Source organism: Primulina huaijiensis, chromosome 2 (genome assembly GCF_012295235.1).
Source record: "Primulina huaijiensis isolate GDHJ02 chromosome 2, ASM1229523v2, whole genome shotgun sequence".
Lineage (NCBI taxonomy): Eukaryota > Viridiplantae > Streptophyta > Magnoliopsida > Lamiales > Gesneriaceae > Primulina > Primulina huaijiensis.
The window spans coordinates 24064472-24084689 of record NC_133307.1 but is presented as its reverse complement, the minus strand read 5'-3'; the positions used below and the strand labels follow the sequence as shown (position 1 = coordinate 24084689).

At 35.5% G+C, this 20218-nt stretch overlaps 3 protein-coding genes across 3 annotated transcripts; 2 read left to right on the top strand and 1 right to left on the bottom strand.

Annotated features, from left to right (window-relative positions):
• Positions 1–1289: 1289 nt before the first annotated feature.
• On the top strand, positions 1290–2249 carry LOC140957740 (uncharacterized). The gene has a single exon (XM_073415112.1). It carries the CDS (start codon positions 1290–1292, stop codon positions 2247–2249), a length of 960 nt encoding a protein of 319 aa, XP_073271213.1.
• Positions 2250–5680: 3431 nt separating this feature from the next.
• Positions 5681–17043, top strand: LOC140970787 (paired amphipathic helix protein Sin3-like 2). The gene is made up of 24 exons (XM_073432689.1): positions 5681–6007; positions 6142–6222; positions 6943–7266; positions 7342–7525; positions 7606–7704; positions 7831–8001; positions 8090–8390; positions 9163–9299; positions 9556–9631; positions 9712–9741; positions 9930–10123; positions 10215–10369; positions 10713–10840; positions 10954–11208; positions 11423–11977; positions 12157–12242; positions 12490–13116; positions 13767–13864; positions 13950–14088; positions 14175–14327; positions 14430–14593; positions 15360–15471; positions 16327–16503; positions 16584–17043. The coding sequence occupies exons 2-23, from the start codon at positions 6146–6148 to the stop codon at positions 16462–16464; spliced, it is 4203 nt and encodes a 1400-aa protein (XP_073288790.1). The 5' UTR covers positions 5681–6007; positions 6142–6145; the 3' UTR covers positions 16465–16503; positions 16584–17043.
• Positions 17044–18021: 978 nt separating this feature from the next.
• On the bottom strand, positions 18022–19087 carry LOC140970786 (protein transport protein SEC13 homolog B-like). Its single transcript, XM_073432688.1, has one exon. It carries the CDS (start codon positions 19085–19087, stop codon positions 18179–18181), a length of 909 nt encoding a protein of 302 aa, XP_073288789.1. The 3' UTR covers positions 18022–18178.
• Between the last annotated feature and the right edge of the window lie 1131 nt (positions 19088–20218).

Below are 20218 nucleotides of genomic sequence, written 5' to 3'. Positions count from 1 at the left end.
ATTGATATAAGTAAAGCATATGATCGCATCGACTGGGGATTCTTGAAGCTCATGCTGCTAAGGCTGGGTTTTGATGACAAATGGGTGGCTATTATGATGCTCTGCATTACAACGGTGCAATACCAGATTCGGGTAAATGGCAATCTTGTTGGACCAATAATCCCAGAACGAGGACTCCGCCAAGGATGCCCTCTCTCACCCTACTTATTTATAATATGTGCTCAGGGCTTAACAACTTTGATAGAGAAATCAGATAGTAGAGGCACATTGCATGGGGTGAAAATCTGTCGTCGCGCCCCGAAAGTATCTCATCTGTTGTTTGCCGATGACTCCTTTATATTCTTCCGGGCAACAACTGCAGAATGTGTAGAGATGAAAAGGATATTAACCACATATGAGAGGGCTAGTGGACAAGCGATTAACTTTGATAAATCCGGTATTTTCTTTAGCAAAAATATCGAAGGCTGGAAAAAACAGGAATTGTCATCTACCCTTGGGGTGTCGAAACCACTGGATACGGGACGATACCTTGGCCTTCTATCTCTGATTGTTAGAAAGAAAAAGTGATATTTAGTTACTTGCGAGACCGACTTTGGAACCGTATTCAAAATTGGCAAGGAAACTCTCTCTCAAAAGCAGGGAAAGAAGTGTTATTGAAATCGGTGGCCCAAGCGCTGCCATCTTATTGCATGAATTGCTTCTTACTACCTACATCTCTTCTTGATGAGTTACAGAAAATGATGAACTCCTTTTGGTGGGGTTCTACAACCCAGAGATCGAGAGGGATCCATTGGACAAATTGGAACAGATTATGCACGCGAAAAGAAAGTGGTGGTCTTGGCTTTCGAAATCTCGAAGCTTATAATCTCGCCATGCTTGTCAAGCAAGGTTGGAACCTCATTTCAACCCCAAATACACTGTTATCAAGGATTCTCAAAGCTAAATATTTTCCGAAGAAGGATTTCATGGAAACAAGATTGGGATCAAACCCAAGCTTTATATGGAGAGGTATTTGGTGCTCACAAGCAATTCTGGCTCAAGGTTTACGCTGGAAGATTGGAGATGGCCAACTTGTGAATATCTGGACGCATCCGTTGCTACGAGATCCCAACAATCTATATGTCCAAACAATATACCCGAACCAGTAGGAAATTACATATGTGAAGGACCTCATTATTCCAGAGACAAAACAGTGGAACTTCGAACTAATCCAAGGAACGTTTATCCCTCGAGATGTATTGGAGATTACCAAAATACCGTTGAATCCGATAGCCTCCAAAGATGAACGAATGTGGAATTTTAGTCGGCATGGAGCTTACACAGTAAAGTCTGGATACTATCAAATTATGAACAACATCATGAACCATACACAAGCACATCAGAAGGATGGAAACTGGGCAAAGCTGTGGCACATCTCAACACCCCCTAAGATTAGATCGTTCTTATGGCGAGCAGCGCGGGATTATCTACCATGTCGTATCAAGCTCCAATCCAGAAATATTCAGGTGCCTTCTCAATGCGTGACTTGCGAATCGGGGTTGGAAAATAATTGGCATATATTCATTGATTGTCCATATGCAAAAGAGTGCTGGAAAGTGGCAAAGTTTGAGGAATTGGTATCACAGTGCGCAAGAGAAGAGGACTCCTTTCCGAAGTGGCTGTTTAAAAGTCTGAACAAGTGCCCCACAACAGGGCAACCGAACTTCTCGGCTGTATTATGGAGCTTATGGAGATACCGAAATGAGAAGCTATGGAATGGGGTATCTAGACCACCTCATATCACTGTGTCACTCGGCTTTGATATGGTACTGAGGTGGAATCAAGCTCAAAGGAAATCTATACAAGGACAAAATTCAATCTCTCGTCGGAATGAGAATGTTCGTTGGACGAAACCACCTGAGCCATCTATGAAGTGCAATGTCGATACAGCCTTGTTTAAAGAACAACGAGCGGTGGGATTTGGAACTGTGGTAAGAGACTCAATGGGGAACTTCATGGTGAGCAAAACCTGTGTGACATGTGGATTGTTTGATGTTAAAGAGGCTGAAGCACTCGCTCTTCTTGATGCTTTTAAATGGACATCCTCGTTGGAACTCCAGGATGTTATTTTTGAAACGGACTCAGAGACGGTAGTCAAGACAATAAGATCAAAGAATGTAGACTACACAGAGTTTGGATCGATTATCTTCGGGTGCGGGGTGCAATCAAATTCTAGAAGCTCACCCTTCTTTCAAAATCCAACATGCTAGAAGACAAGCAAATATGGTGGCTCACACATTGGCACGCGCGGCAATATCTTTTCCTAATATTTTTATTACGTATCATCCTCCAGATATTATTTGTAATTCCATCAACCACGATTGTGGGAACATTAATTGATTAATGGATATTTTCATTTAAAAAAAATGATAATAAAAAAAATAGCGTTATATATTTTCAAATATTTGAACTGTATTTTATAACTATGTGCATTTTTGGTAAAATTATAAAGATTTGATTATACAACTAATATTAGAGCCAAGATCCTTAATTCTGGTTAGATGCAAGATGATACAAGAAGAAGAATTAATGGAAATAATCTCAATGACGTTCGAATTAATGGAATAGACAATGAGTCAATGAGCCTTTCATTGGATGGTTCTACATCGCGTGTGCAGAGTAACTAGTATTCATAATGTTACCGATAATGGTGCCAACAACCCAACGGGAGTTAAAAAGTAATAAAAAAAATATCAATAATAATTGTTTTGTTAAATAAATTAATGACTCAATTCTACCAAGTTCTTACTTCTAATTAAAGAAATACTGTCGCGGAATTTTTGTTGGAAAATAGCTTTTTTATCTTTCTTTATGAAGGTTGGTTTTCTATAATTTTAGATTTTTGAAAAAAAAAAATGATTTTTATTGGATTTATGATTAAGGGTGCATGTGGTCTGTGGACGACACCTACAGAACTATTAACAAATTATGCTAATTTTGATCGATACATAACGACTTTCCCTACTTTATTTTTATTTATTTTTCCATTAGCAGAGTTCGTGTCCGCGCATATACACTTATAATTAATTTGCGATCTTCGAACTGATATATGAGTCGATTTTTATTGTTGTTCTGGCACGAAATACTATTTGTTGGCAAAATAATTAAGACGAATGCACGTGAAAATTTCAGCTGATTGTTTTTTATTATTTCCAATTTTTAAATATTTTTAGCAGTAATGGTGAACCGATTAAATATAAAACGGCACAAAATGTAGATATGAACTAATTAAAATGCAATCAAATAAATGAAATGTCTGATGAACAAAGACATGAAAATTGTGAAATCATACTTAATATGTAAGTATATGAGTGAATTCCTTAATATTCAAAACGAAGAGAGAGTAAAAATTCAAATTTTTTATAATATAAATAAATTCGAAATTGTAGATTTCAAATCACTCAATTCAAAAAATGCAATATTAAATATTTAAAACTCGACCAATTATAACATTCGGCATAATTTTGAATTGATACATAAATTATTGATGGACTCTAAATTGATGTATGATTTATCATTAATGATTTGATTGATAATATGTGAAGTCGGGATACAAGTTTTTCATTTAATTTTTTTTTTAAATTGTTGGGTTTATTATCTCTATTCATATGTCCAATAAAAACGTTGCAGATACTGGAAACTCAAATCTCAAAAGAATATTGTAAAAATACATTAAATCACTTAAATATTATTTATAAATGTATGTATGCAGATTTGTAGCACTCTCTATGCCATAATAATATTAGATATTTGCTTAATAATCAAAGCGAAATTTCATAAGTAATATATTCTATAAATCTTGTAAATGGTCATTGAAATTTAAATTTAAAACTTTGAATACGGGAAAAAATAATGAAGAATAAGGGGAGATCAGATGATGATGTACAATCATCACAAAGAAAAATCAAGAAATGGGAAGGGGGAATAAAACAAGTTAAAATAATCACCGGACTGAATCGTCGTTACCTCCAAAATGAAATTTTTATTACAAGAGTAGGTCTTTTGTAAACAGTCTCACAGATTTTTACCCGTGAGACGGATTGATCCGATCTATAATTATCATGAAAATACTATTTTAGGCATAAAAATAGATTTTTTAATGAATTGGATCGGGCAAAAATCGCCTCACAAAATGAACTCATGAGATAGTGTTACAATAAATTTTTGTTATAATTATAAATAGAATATATGGGATTAGGGATTTATGATTTTAAAACCCTAATATAGGACTTTACTACAGGCCCAACCATTTAAGGGGCCCCTGACCGGGTTTGTTTTAAACTCAAGCTTGGTCTTGCTTTTTAAATTATCACAAACAAATTGCCCAACTTTTAATGGGCCCAAAAATATATGGGTCCATTTTCTAAATCCCTAGCTACAAATATAATAGTTGTTAAAAAATGGCAACGACACAATTATTCAAAATATATCATCAAGTCAATTTTGATTCTTTGACCATAGTTGGTGTTTGGTCTTGTTAATATATAGGTAATCTTGTTGTTGTGTTGTTACTTGTTCTTGGAAAATTTTTTTATGGTGCGAAGATTATAATATTACGATGTTCATATTTGGTCGATATACATTATTTGAAACATTGACAGAAATATTTCTCTATCAGGATTTTTTTTCAAATCGAGGGGTTGTTAATTAATAATAATAACATTATCTTAATATTTTCAGGTATATTTAGGTGATTTAAGTAAAGCACTTTTTCTGTGATATTTGATTATGTACATATAACTAGAATATCATTTGTTAGTTATATTTTAAATGGTGTGTTGTCAAAATAATCATATTAATTAAAATATATTGCTTTATTGTTTGAGGAAGCCAATTTTTAAAACAATATGTCTTTTTTGAGATGAGATCAGATATCTATTTCAGTGAGATAGTTCGATCAAATTCATATTTAAAACATAAAAAATAAATTCTTACTGTAAAAACTATGTGTATACAAAGGCTTTTTGCATGGATTAATAATATAAACTTGTAAGAAAATTTAAAGCAGAAGGGACAACTGCTTGTAGTAGTTTCTCCTACTTTCTCATAGTGTCTAACCTTTTTATCGTGTAATAATGATAATTAGTATACCGACGCATGTGTTGCGTGCTTGTATAATATTTTTTACAATTCATTTGGTTTATATTTAAATGATGATCAAAATATAATTATAAGAAACAATGAGGAACTATACTGTAATTTTGACATATAAATTAAAAAATAAATAAGAAAAAAAGAATAAAATAAAATGACCTCCGTAAGAATTGAACCTATAAATTTAACTTAATGCCTAAGAAACAAAGACTCTATCCGCTGAAATACAGTCTACATGTAACTTACATTATAGTTTTAACGTTGTATTGATATGTATAATTATTAAAACAGACTATAATATCAAAAATTAATTACTCTAAGTGTCTCAAATTTAATAATATGATATAGATTTACTTAAGTTCGTGTTTATGGGCTTAATTATACTAATTTTAATTTGATGGTGGAAAATTATTCGGTTAACTAATAAATTGAAATTGGGCCCTTAAATAACAAAGCCCAAGTTTTTGAAAGATTGCAATATCCATAGAGCCCACAAGAAACCTCACTTCCTCCACTCTTCAAAAATATAAAACATTTGGTTTCTTGATATTAAAACACTGTCACGCTGGGATTTTGGCCTCGTATAAAACTACACAAAAACAATTCTCTCTTCGTTCCTTTTCCTTAACCTTTTCGCATGGTTTCTTCTCGTGCTCCAGTTTATGTTGTTTTCCCAACGTTAATGAGACAGAGAACTCGAAGATTGGGAAACAGAGAGGAGCCGGTGGAGGAATAATCAAGAAGCGGTTTCTTGATTTGAACTGGAATTTGATCCGGACAGTTTAAACTGGTTTCTTTATTTTTCGGTTGGCTAGATTAGATCTGTGCGCTGTTCTCATTTTTTTTCCTTTCATCGAAGGGAAGGGAATCTCAGGTCAGTGTTTAATTGGATGAAACATGCTTATTTGCAGTTTTTGATTCTGTTTTTCTATTTTCTGTCTTACTTATTCCTGACGTGGAGTTAAATTTTTCTCTGTGTTTCGTGTTTTCTTTGTGTTTTTTGTACAGACTGATGAAGCGATTGAGAGATGAGGTGTATGTGAACCCTCAATTTAAGCGGCCATTCGGCCCTTCTTCTCGAGGAGAATCGTAAGTTTTTTATTTTATCGGTTATTAAATTTTTTTGAATTGATCGTTTCTTTTTTCGTTACTTTTTTTGTCAAATACGTCTAATTCTTGTCTTTATTATGTGGGATTTTTCATTCTGAGGTTTTGCTCATGTTTTTACGTCTGGGAAGACTGTCGATTTGTGTTATGACTAAGAGATGTTGAGGGCTGGTAGGTCGTGACAGGGTCAAAAATTGAATCTTTGTGAATCTTATTCTTTCTAAGTTCTTATTTTGCATGGATTGATTGTTTCCCCCCTTTTCGAGTCACTGGCTATTTTTGATTGGTGTGTTTTGTGTAGGACTATATCATATATAGTCAATTAATTGTGTTTTGGCTGCATTCCGAAGATTCTACTGATCGGGATTCTTCACCAGTGCGACAAAACCTAGGTGTTAAATGTTGATAGTATTATAACTGTGGACGGATTATATGTTTTTATGGGACAGAACAGCAACAACCAGGATTCATAATTGTTGGTCTTGTTTTGGCTGCATTCTTACAATGCTACACGAATAAAAGTAGACTGATCTTAGCCGAAAAATGTTGACAGAGTTAAATTGTCAACAGATAATATATTTTTAAAGAACACCACGGAGAAATCCAAGATGCTTTATCGTTTTCTTAATTATTCTCTAAATTTTTTCCATCATTCTGAATGATCCTAACTTAAAGTTTTACCTTTTCTTCCGTGTTATATAGGTATGGGCCCCCACATGCTCCTATTGGTGTAGTAGGCGGAGGCGGAGGTGGAGGTGGAGGTGGAGGCGGAGGCGGAGGAGGTGGTGGAGGCGGAGGCGGAGGTACAGTCGGAGGCGGAGGAGGAGGTGGAGTCAACGGAATTGGTGGTGGTGGTACTGCTACTCTAGGTGGTGGTGGTACTGCTGGAGTTTCTTCTGGTAGCACACAAAAACTTACCACCAATGATGCACTAACATATTTGAAGGAAGTTAAGGATATGTTCCAAGATCAGAGGGAAAAATATGATAGGTTCCTTGATGTTATGAAAGATTTCAAGGCTCAAAGGTAGATATATATTCCTTAAATCTGTTCGATTATGCAGTTTAGAATCTTAATGATATTGAACTTGTTGTTACACAGAATCGATACTGCTGGTGTTATAGCTCGGGTGAAGGAATTGTTCAAAGGGCATCCGAATCTGATTCTTGGATTTAACACCTTCTTGCCTAAGGGATACGAAATTACCCTCACTGATGAGGAAGAGGCTCCACCAAAAAGGACAGTTGAATTTGAAGAGGCTATCAGTTTTGTAAATAAGATTAAGGTTGATTTTCTAATTTCTCGACCGATGATTACTGTTCTTGATTTAGTTTGTAATTAAGGTTTTTCCGTTTTTGTCTGCAGAAACGCTTTCAAAATGATGATCATGTTTATAAGTCTTTCCTAGACATTTTGAATATGTACCGGAAAGAACACAAGGGTATCACTGAGGTCTACCAAGAGGTATGTGTTTTACTTGCGACGGAGTTGGTTGAAATGATATAGACAGATACTTTTACGTTCATTTGTGTGTCAACTTTTATCGTTGAGGTGTTCATGACAATTAAGGTGTAGTAAATGCCCTTGCAGGTTGCAGCACTTTTTAATGACCAGCCAGATCTCCTTGATGAATTCACTAGATTTCTTCCAGATTCTTCAGCTACTGCATCTGCTCCACATGCATCTTTTGGCCGTCCTTTTCCTCGTTATGATGAGAGGAGCTCTGCCATACCCACAATGAGACATTCTCTCATGGATAAGGTCTGATTTCTTGGCATCTATTCTTACAATACCGCCATTTTCCTTTTTCACTGCGTGCCGACTGAAAATTATGCCCTACAACTTCCAGCAACGACCACGACGGGATCGGATCATTAGCCCCCACGGAGAACGTGATCTTAGTGTTGAGCGTCCAGATATGGATGATGAAAAGACAGTTGTGAAGTTGCATAAGGATCAAAAGAAGCATGTAGACAAGGAGAACAGGGATAAAAGAAATCGTGATCAAGAAGACAGAGACCCCGAAAATGAAAACAATGGAGACATTAGCATGCATCGGCTCTCTGATAAAAGGAAATCTGCCAAGAAAGTTGGAGACTTTGGAGGAAACTCAAATCTCACATCCTACGATGATAAAGATGCATTGAAAAGTGAGTTAACAAAGCCCCTGTTGTTTTTTTATTGAAAGTTTGTTTTGTTTTGGTTTTATTTCGTAATAGAACATTCTAGCCGACAAAAGAATCAGTGGTACCACTGACTATCAGTCATAAAGTGGTAATTGAGTGTGTTGCACAGTATTGTCAACAGTAAATTTTTTCAAGAATCAAGAATAAAAGGGAAATTTAAGTTAAATAGGTGAACTAGTTAAAGAAAGCGAGTAATTCTTCCTCTATGATTTGTCTTTTTGCACTGTATTTCTGTTTACAATCCATCTTACTGTGCTCAACATAACAAGGAACAAACTTTTTCCATCCCATCTTGCCGTGCTCAACATAACAAGGTACAAAATTTTCAACATTTAACACGTTTTTTTTCTATAATATTTGGGAAATATCAAGAAATAGTTTTAGGAGATAAAAAGATAGTTTCATATTATTTTCGAAGGAAACACTTTTTATTGTGCAGACCAAATCATGTAAATGTGATATTTTGTTTGGTAAACATTATTGTTATATTCGAGTTGATATTTGTGTATAGGAGTAGATGTTTTAAAATTATAAATTATAGTATATCTTTTTAAAATATAATATAAGAATAGAGAACTTATGGTAAGTATTGAAGATTTAAATTAAATGTAACGATTATGTTGGAAAGGATAGAAACTATTTTTTTGGTACAAAGATTTAAAAGGTGATGAGGTATGTTTTTGTTTTGGAAAATGAAAAATTAAACTAACTTAGCAACTGTGTTTGATTTTTCCAGGTATGTACAGTCAAGAGTTCACTTTCTGTGAAAAAGTTAAAGAGAGGCTTGGCAGCGAAGATGATTACCAGGCATTCCTGAAATGTCTTCACATTTACAGCACAGAAATCATTACAAGGAAGGAGCTGCAGGGTTTGGTATGCAATCTATTACCCCTTTTCACAATTACGTAGATTTTTTTGGATATCTGAATTTAGAGGTCGCATCACTTGCTTAATTTGGTAGTATTTTTCAGAAATTATCGTTTATCTGCTCCCCTAATTTTCTCTATATCTAACTTTCATAATTGCTTAACTTAAGTTCTCAACTCTTCCTATGTCCTCTCCAACCCTTAAATTTGGTTGGAATGTGAATATATATTACTCTATCCGGCTCTTACATACGCTCTTTCAGGTTGCTGATTTACTTGGAAAATATCCTGACCTTATGGAGGGATTTAACGAATTTTTCGAACACTGCGAGAGAATTGGTAATTGCGAATCTTCATTTGGGTGAATTTTTATTATATATTGAATCATTTTATGTTCTTATCGGTAGTGGGTTGTGCAGATGGATTTCTAGCTGGTGTCATGGGCAAAAGTATGTATTTCCTCTCACCATAGTGTAGATTATTATTTAGAGCATTTATATATTTGTCTGCACTTCTGCTTGAGTGGAATTTACTGGCTTTTCCCCTTCCTGACTTGCCTGACAAAAAGTCTCCGGACTATAAGCAACCATTCAGTTTATGGTTGTATAGTTTAGCAATAATGCTTTATTTATTGCAGAAACATTATGGACTGAAGAAAATTCTTCAAAAGCCTTGAAAATAGAGGACAAAGAGAAAGAACAAAGGCGTGAGGTGGAAGGCGGGAAAGAGAAGGAGAGATACAATTTAAAATACTGGGGAAAGTCCATTCAAGAACTTGACCTTTCTGATTGTCGAAGTTGTTCTCCCAGTTATAGGCTTCTTCCTGACGATGTGAGAATTCTGATTTGCTCCCAATCTTACCTTCTGGCCATATTAGAACTATGTTCATGAAATTATTCTTTTAAAAAAAATTTCTTTGCAGTATCCGATAGCTTCAGCTAGTCAGAGGTCGGAGCTTGGTGCACTAGTTTTAAATGATCATTGGGTGTCTGTGACCTCCGGTAGTGAGGATTACTCCTTTAAGCACATGCGCAGAAACCAGTATGAGGAAAGTCTGTTTAGATGTGAAGATGATAGGTAATATACCATCTAAATATCCTGTCTTCTCTCTTATTGGACGGTATGATCTTATTGTCAACGGAAATCGGAAAATCTGTCCGTTTTATTGATAAACTTTGACTCCTTTGTCAAACCATTTCTTCGTCGGTCTTTTATACCGATGGATATCTTATCAGTTGATGAAAGGAAAGAATGAACTTTTGCATTGTTTTGCCCATGTTCACATTTTTGTAAATTGAATTATAGATTTTGATTTTGTGGTCTTTTCCATTTACCTATTTCTTAGAGTTTTCCTCTGGATATGGCTATGAGTTTTGCTGATTCCTGATTTAACATTTGGGGTTGTCTTTCGATGTTTCAGATTTGAGCTTGACATGTTGTTGGAGTCTGTCAGTTCAACTGCCAAGCGTGCAGAGGAACTTTTGAATGGCATTAACAATAATTCAATTGGTTCAGATGGTCCCATACGTATTGAGGACCATTTCACAGGTTGCATTGTAGAATCTCAGATTTGTACTTACATTGGAAATGTATTCACGTTCTTTTGTTTACCTCAAAAAAGATATGTATATTGTTGCTGAGTTCGGTGCTATTGCCTGCAGCTCTGAATTTAAGATGTATTGAACGTCTATATGGTGACCATGGTCTTGATGTGATGGATATTTTGCGTAGAAATTCATCTCTTTCGTTGCCAGTTATCCTGACCCGCCTCAAGCAGAAGCAGGAGGAGTGGACCAAGTGCCGTTCAGATTTTAATAAAGTTTGGGCTGAAATATATTCTAAAAATCATTACAAGTCTCTTGATCACCGCAGTTTCTATTTCAAGCAACAAGATTCAAAGAATTTGGGCACAAAATGTAAGGAAATGGTATTTACGATCTATTACACTTGTCTCTGAATCTTGCACGTGCCTCATCTTTTAGAATATTTTGTGATATCCTCATGGTATTTTGATCCTCTCTTCCGCATGAGATATGGATCAGATATCGTGGAAAATTATGTGGTTAACCTGGTGTTGCTATCAATTTGTGATGTGGTCCTCATTTTTCCTTTTATGCTTTTAATGAACAGCATTAGTGGCAGAAATCAAAGAAATCAAGGAGAAAAGACAGAAAGAAGATGATGTGCTACTTAGTGTTTCCGCTGGAAATAGGCACTCTATCATTCCAGACCTTGAATTTGAATATGCTGATTCTGAAATTCATGAAGATGTCTATAAAATTATCAAGTACTCGTGTGAAGAGGTCTGCTCAACAAAAGAGCAATTCAATAAAGTTTTGAGATTCTGGACCACTTTTCTCGAGCCGATACTGGGTATTCACTCCCGCCCTCTTGGTTCTGATGTTACTGAAGATGATGGTGTCTCTAAGCGTCAAACCATTAAAAATACCTGGACAAACATTGTAGAAAGTGAAGGAAGTCCAAATGCCGATGGTAGTGCCACAATCTTGAAGCAACGGAATCCTATCTGCAATGGCAGTCCTACTTCAACGCACCGATTGAATTTCAGCAGGACTGGCATCACAAATGTTGATTCTCTTGCTAAAGAGGGACTACCTGTTGTATCTGGTGAAAGATTAACAAACCCTGATGTACCTGTCACATTTGGATCAGATGCTAATCATGGTATTGTGCTTTAAATTATGAAGCTTCTGTTTTTACTAATAGTTTTGGTGTTGATGTTATTTTGTTGTTGCTAATTGTTGATGACATTGTTGGTCGTAATTTCCACGTCTTTTGTAGTTACACTGTATACCTTTTTGCTTTATGACAATTATTAATTAAGGTTTATTTTGAAATAAAAGGTCGCGGAGAAAATTCTGTACAAACACATAATGATCCAATTGAGGAAGACAATGTATCCAAGCTTAATGCAGAAGATATACCACATGTGAGTTTCTTGACCTGACAAAACTCTTTGATTGGAACAAGCATTGCTCATTTTTTTACTCCACATTTTATTTATTATTTTCTTGGACACTCCCTCTTCATTTCTTGTTATTGCTTCATTTTTTTACAAAATTTAAGGCACTGCACTGTTTGTGTCTAAATTTTGGAGAAGGGAGTGTGTGGTAGTTCATCTTCGCTTGTCTTTTCTTTTTTGACTGGACATGTTCATGTCTCCATTGGTACAACAGGGCGGGGACTCATCAAGATTGAATCAACCAATAAATGGGGAGTCCACAGAAGGCATCGGACTTGTTGGATATAACGAGGATTCTGTTGACCCTGGTAAAAATGAGAAAGAAGAGGGCGAGCTGTCTCCAAATGGTGATTTTGAAGACAATTTTGGCGCCTATCAGGATGGTAGTTCACAAGCCTTGCCTGATAAAAATCATGGCAATGACAGGACCCAAGGTCAGACAGGCCATCATGAAGAAATTTGCCCAGATGCTGCCGGTGAAAATGATAATGATGCTGATGCTGATGATGAGGACAGCGAGAATGTTTCTGAGGCAGGAGAAGATGTTTCGGGTAGTGAGTCTGCTGCCGATGAGTGTTCGCGAGAAGAACACGAGGAAGAGGACGATGGAGAACCTGATGACATTGATGGCAAAGTGGAGAGTGAAGGTGAGGCGGAGAATACTAGTGAAGCTCACTATATTGGAGGAGATGGTGCATCTGTGTCACAGTCTGAACATTTCTTGCGGAGTTGTAAGCCTTTATCAAAGCGTGTAGCTTATCCATCTGTGGGCGAGGAGAAAAAAGATCGACGGATCTTTTATGGAAATGACACCTTTTATGTGCTTTTCAGGCTGCATGAGGTATGCTTACATCCTTTTCTGTTTGGTTGATCTTGTTATAATGGAAATTCTCTCTGAAACCTCTTCGCTCTTATCTGTTACATCTACTTGACCAATGTAGCATCAACAGGAAAACATCTATAAATTAATACTCAATAAATTTATAACTTCTCTAAAATAATATTTCTTTCTCGATCCCTACTTGGGCCAATATGTTAAATTAATAATTTCGATAAATTAATAAGATAATAATTTTTCGGATACTTGTATAAATTCATGGATTTCATGTCTTACTTTTCTCATTAAAGGCATACATGCAAGTGAATTTTATTTACAATTCAATATGATGAATATTTTTAATTATTAAAAAATAATATCATTTACTTGTTTTTATAAATATATATGTACAGTGAATTTATTTTTCTATTAGTTTAAGAAAGATCATATGAACATCAGTGAAACACCATGATTTTTTATGTAATTAAATCAACATTCATTGAATCGAAAAAAGACTCTTTTAAATAATAGTTTATTACTTTTTCTTTTAATTAATACATCTCTAAATTAGTAAAATATCATGGTTCCTACATTATTAATTTATAAAGGTTTTACAAGATGCTGATTAACGAGTTACATTTTGATTATGAAACTTTACTATTCTATGCTTCCAGAAATTGTATGAAAGGATATTATCAGCTAAGGTGAATTCATTATCTTGCGAATCCAAATGGAGAAACACGAAGGATGAAAGTATTGATCCCTACTCCAGGTTGTTTAGTAGCAGCATATTTTAGTTTTTGAAAGACTTGGAATCTATGTTGCTTTGTATTGATAGCTCTTAATTTCAAATGCAGGTTCATGAGTGCATTGTTTAGGTTACTTGATGGATCTTCTGATAATACTAAATTTGAAGATGATTGTCGATCACTGATTGGAAACCAGTCATATGTGCTCTTTACCTTGGATAAGTTGATATATAAGTTGGTCAAACAGGTATCCTCATTAAATTTTGGTTTACCTTCTTTGCAATTGAGTTCAAATTTCACAGCTTGCTTTTGAATCCTGTGTTCTTTCTGCAGCTCCAAACTGTTTCGAGTGATGAAGTGGATATTAAGCTGCTTCAGTTGTATGAATATGAAAAATCTAGGAAGCCAGAAAAGTACGTCGATTCGGTTTATTATGAAAACGTCCGAATTTTTTTGCACGAAGAGAATATATACAGGCTTGAATGTGTATGTTTCCTTTCACTTCGAATCAAGTTAACTTTATTCACATGCATTTGAGGTTTCTGAAAAATTTGCTTGGATGCTGAGCTGTTTTCTTTCTTGTTGTAGTCATCAACTCCTACCCATTTATCTATACAACTGATGGATGACGGAAGTGAGAAGTCTGAAGTCGTGGCAGTCTCAGTGGATCCTAGTTTCGCAACTTATCTCCGTAATGATTATCTTTCAGTCGATCAAGGAAAAAAGGAGTCATCCGCGATTATGCTGAATAGGTATTGATATCAGTTCCAATTCGAAGTCACGCAACTTGAACGATAGTGGTGCTTCTTTTTATAGACAGTGATAAGAATTTGTATGTGGACACTGACATTATTTTACTATAGTTATGAGGAAATAAATCAGGAGGATCATGGGGCACATCTGCTGTAATGTGGACCTATGTTAATCATTTATCTTTTGATATTTTGTTTCCTAAAATTTTATAACATGAAATAACAGCATTGTCAGCATAAACTCAATTATCAAGGGAAATCACCCGTAAATTAACCTTTTTGGTAGTTACAAGTTTTGGGGTCTGTTTTCTCGGTTTAGAAGGCATGCAAACGGTAGACATAAATAAACTTGTCACCAGCGTTTCATTTGAATTAGTCCGTCACTAACGGATTTGATGCATTTCTTCATGGTACTTTAAATGGCACTTATAACCATAAAGAGTAATTTTGATTTTGGATGGATTTTTGGCCTCAGAAGCAGCACTTTCACAATAATTTCGCTTTAGTAACTTTTGGAGCAAAATTTGGGGTGTCGTACTAGGAAACTCGGTATCCTGATGCTATTGCCACTCCCTAGATTTAGTATTATGACATGGCTAAATTAATGTGAGAAAAAAAGGGAGGTCAAACACGCATTTTGTTACTGTCATTATGGTTACTACCATTAGTCTGATCAATTAAAGGTGAGATTACAAAACACAGAGTTCACGTTCGGAAATGTTGGGAATTATGTATTCAATAGAAGACCTGCTTGTTTGGTGTGCAGGAATATGCGCACATGTGCCAATCTTGAAGAGTCTACTGCTCTATTTATGGCCACAGAAAATGTTTTGATCATGAATGGGTTGGAATGTAAGATGTCAGCGACTTCGTCGAAGGTATGTTTCTCATTAATCTAGTTTAGGCACAGGATCACATGAGCACCCCCCTCACGCGCCAGGGGCGCGTGACAAGGCTTTCCTACCAATTATTTTAATGTAATTTAGGAATATTTTCTAGTTCAGTATATTCCTTGATGTTTTTTACCTCGGTAGTTATATTGTTTCACTTTGTCTATAATCGACATAGTCGTAGTCTATAATCGACATAGTCGTAGTTATTTTGGGTAAAATAATTCCTGAAATTTCAATTTATTAGTTTCTTGTAGGATAAAACTTCCTCTTTTCTCATTTTTTGGGCAGAGTGCACGGATGCTCGTTGAAATTTAAATTGGTTGCTCGAGCATTTTGCTCCACAGTAATCCATGTTCTTTTCCTCGATGAAAGACGATATGTTAGGATAAGATTTGAATTCATATTTTGATAAATCTTTGAGAGCATGTTTATGTCTTATTTAGGAATTATTTCCTTTCACAGTGAATCCAAGATATTTCTTGTCTACATAAAAATATGATTATTACAATCTAAACTAAGAGATACACGAGACATTTATAACTTGTATGTAGAGTGTAGACTCTCATGTTTGAAATGCGAAAAATTTGTATTGTGTTGCTTTATCTATTCACTATCTTTCTACTATTCGAATTTCACTCTTTTTCACAATATGCTGTCATAAAATTCTTTACTCAAATATCATTGCCTGTCTGGGACCTAGACTTGGTAATTTTAGATTCATTTCGAGCAACATAATCAATTCTTAGATTAAATGTGGTTCACTGAATCTTGGTTAATATCTGATGGTCCGTTTATTTGTGGGGGAATTCTTATACGTCTAACCAAATATCATGCTTTCAGATCTTTTACGTCCTTGACACCGAGGACTTCTTTATTCGTTTGGGACGCAGAAGGAAAAACACACCAGCAGGAACATATTCCCTTAAGAACCAGCAACGGGTGCAACGGTTTCACCAATTTATGGCAGCCTCTGTATGAATGTGTCAGCCCTTTTCCAAGGCCGTGATATACAAGCATGTAAGCAGTTTTCCTTCAAACAAGTGTAAGCTAAAATAAAATATTGATTGAATGACATCATATCTCGTGCTCTTTTGTAGAGTTCTTGGGTGCGTGGTCGTCTGCCCTTAGCAGGCATTTATCCAGCATTCTTATCTATTCACTTCTCAACGAACCAAATAACCTTTAGAGTTCCGAGTTACTCGGGATCATGCTATTACCTTGTAAGCGCAAGTCAATGGTACAGTCGCCATCTCTGTATATATATTAAGTTAAGCGATGTTAAGTTAGAGTCCTGTTTTTATTTTATTGCGCGGGGGTTCAACGGGGCCAAGAGATGTTTGTTGTTCTGTCTAGAGAGTGGAATTTTCTTGCAGTTATGTTCTGCTAGGTTATGTTACATACTGATGGGGTGAGGCGAAGTGGTATAGCAGAATCTTTTATGTTTAGATTTTTAAATATGTTTTTATTGATTATGTATGTGTATATAGAGTTCACAGTTCAATGCCTGCTTATGTCAAAACTATTCTTGTTTCAGAGAAATTTACTCTTTCTATGTTTTTTTCGGTTTGCTGCTAACTAAATGAGGTAGTATGTTTTTGGATGCAACATTGTTGCAGAGGGGCTGCTTTGTACAGATCTCCCTCCTAGGTTTCAAATTATATATTAAGTATATTTTGATCCAGTGCATATTATCTATGCCTTTAAAAGTAGATACCAGTCGGGCGAAAAATAACTAACACATGTTTTTATTTGGTTTTACTTCTATTTGGTTTTACTTCGGGAGATCTTTTTATTTACCAATAATTAGAATAAATCATATGTACCTATTTTAATATTTTCCCTATTATTGTATAATTTTTAATCAAAATTTATATTTTAAATTTAATATATTACAAAAAATGATAAAAAAAAATTAAGGGCACATTCTAGCATTATATTCGATATATTTTGACCATATCCAGATAAAAAAAAATGTTCTCTATTTATAAAACAAAACCACGTGATGTTAATTTTTCCCTTGGGTTTGGAGACTTGCGGATAAAATTCGAAACGAAGACGGGGACTTTTGATTTTTTGGGTTCAAGACTTTTTTAAAATCCTGAAATAATTCGAGACAATTATAATCTAGAGATATCTCTATCTTCGAACTTGTCTCGAAAATAATATTAATAATATTATTAGATTAATAATATAATAATAATATTATTTAAAATATTAATAATAATATTATTATTAATATTAATGATAGATGCTAATAAGTTTTAGTATGTGAAATTCTCATACTTGCTTCCGTTTTGCCTCATTAATATTTTTGAAACGGAACCCGGCAAAACGGAGATCAGGACGGATATGAGGGTGGGGATGAAATCCTCAAACCCGAAAAAACAAAGATATGAATGGATATAGGTATAAGGATGAAATTTGGGGATAGAGATGACAAATCTGTGTCATCTCATTGCCATCCTTAACCACTGTATGTTATATTCTCTCCTTTATCTTTTTACACAGTAATAAAATATATCCTCAAAAACCAAGTTAAATCGGACTAACATGTTCATTCCAGACAGAAAGATTGAACAACAAAGTATGGCATATTAAAAACTTTAGAAAATAAAATGGCCATCAACAAAACCCAGAAGCATAGTTAATAAAACAATCTATTTCCCTTTCAACAACTTAAAAAAACTCTATTCTATGGAGCAACTGTGGTGACCTCTTGCCAATCTCCATCAACGGCTTCTTTCCAGAGTGTAACATTATTGTCCCCAGCTGCCACGGCCAACAAGTTCCCGGTCAGAGACCAGGAAACCCTCCAAACCGGTGCCTTGAAGTCCTTTAATACTTTACCCTCCCATTGATCACCTTCCTTTGCCACAGTCCATATAACAACCTTTCCATCCTGAGAAGCAATCGCCATCGTGGATTTTGGAAGCCCCAAATTTGGTGCCCATGCGATGTCTCTCACCCAATCTGAGTGCATTTGCAGAGCCGGGAAACAATCCATTTTCCAGTTACCACCGTAGAGTTTCCACACTTTCACAGTATTATCACAGCCACCAGAAGCCAGCTTCTGCACAGGATCCAGCAGTCCAGATCCAACTAATTCACCAGGGCCCAAGGAAGGAGCCCAACTAACAGCAGTCACTCCCACAGGGTGGGCTTGTTCTATTCTCGTAGTTGCCCAACTACCATCTGATTGAGCCGCGTAGACAGAAATATTACCATCTGAAGAACCACATGCCAAGCAAAGTCCGACCTTGTGAGGTGCCCAAGCAATGGAATTGACAGATGATTTGTGGTTCGTGAAGACATGAGATTGAGACCAATCATTCTGATTACCTTCCTTCCAGATAATGATTTTACCATCATAAGAACAAGAAGCGAGAATCGAACCAAACTTGGGGTGTGCCCAAGAAACTTGCCAGACGGGCCCTTGATGGCCGCTCAAGGTAGCCAGATGTTGAGATGTAGAGTTATTGCTGATACCGATTATCTTAATAGTGGCATCAGATAATGCTGTTGCCACACATTTCCCATAGTAATCCATGGAAACATCATGAACAACATCATTGTGACCTGTTTCTATCTTCTGTGCAGGCATTTTGTTGACCGCACATTCCCGGTTTCTTGAATTTGTGATACGTATCAAAGGTCACTGATTAGAGGGAAAAAAAACTCCCTTGTCATTCGAATTCATGTCATATCTTTTTCCAGTAAAGCTACTTGTAAATATTAAGCACGTCTCCCGATCATCACAAAACAAGATATGTTACAATAAAACCAAATTGGAGAAATAACAAGCATTGCGAATGCGAAAGACCGTGACTTAAGTCAAGTATCTGCTTAGTGACTTAAGTCAAGGATCTGCTTAATTAATTTTCAGGGAAAACGAATTTGTAAAGAAAAATACACATAAAATTAGAATTTGAATTTCATTTCAGGTCCACCCTACTTGCTCCACTGGTCCAACCCACCTAAGGGCACATAATTTCAATTAGCGACCATTGATCAAAGCTGAGCCGATGAGCTCTCCACTACACATCAAACCCAACGAAGCCTAAATTAGGTCTCGTTGTTCTTAAATCAGCAATCTACGCATGTGATTTCGCTCTTCTACGTATTCCCCATCTCGACAATCACAACGATAACTTCAATTCTCTCGCAAAACATAACATCATTTATTCCAAACAAATCAGCTAACAATTAAAACTAACTACACACTCACGAACCCTTCTTCAGAGATTACCCAAAATTTGGTTAGAAAATTGAATCTTTTCCCAAAAGGCATCATCACTCCAAATCATAATAAAAAATTAATCGGACGAAAAAGGACACTCATGATTAAACATGAACCACGCAGATCTAATATTTTTCTCCCTGATATCAGAAACTCATGCAAAATAGAAAAGGAACGAAAAGGACTAACATAAAAACTCGAAGAAAAATAGAGGAGATGGTTAGCAGATGGCGAAAGGTTTCATCACCTGAGAGAGAAGACCGCACGAACCGAAATGGGTCGGATCCGAGGTCTAAGAGAATCTGAGAAATATATATAATTTTAATCATCAATTAGATAAAATATTTATCCTCGCAAGGGTGAAAAACTAATATATGATAATCTGTTTTACTTTTTCTATTACGTGATTTTTTATCAAACTGAAATATTTATTGTTTTCATATATATCTTAACAATGAATAAAAGAGTCATTTTTTGTATTTCGGTTGAAAATTA

What these genes read in the sequence shown, in the direction of transcription:
- LOC140970786 (XM_073432688.1), bottom strand. Translation starts at nt 19,087, where the DNA reads ATGCCTGCACAGAAGATAGAAACAGGTCACAATGATGTTGTTCATGAT.
- LOC140970787 (XM_073432689.1), top strand. Translation starts at nt 6,146, where the DNA reads ATGAAGCGATTGAGAGATGAGGTGTATGTGAACCCTCAATTTAAGCGG. An exon ending in TATATAAGTTGGTCAAACAG is followed by an intron (nt 14,089 to 14,174) that starts GTATCCTCATTA and finishes TTCTTTCTGCAG; the next exon opens with CTCCAAACTGTTTCGAGTGA. An exon ending in TGTCAGCGACTTCGTCGAAG is followed by an intron (nt 15,472 to 16,326) that starts GTATGTTTCTCA and finishes TCATGCTTTCAG; the next exon opens with ATCTTTTACGTCCTTGACAC.
- LOC140957740 (XM_073415112.1), top strand. Translation starts at nt 1,290, where the DNA reads ATGTGGAATTTTAGTCGGCATGGAGCTTACACAGTAAAGTCTGGATAC.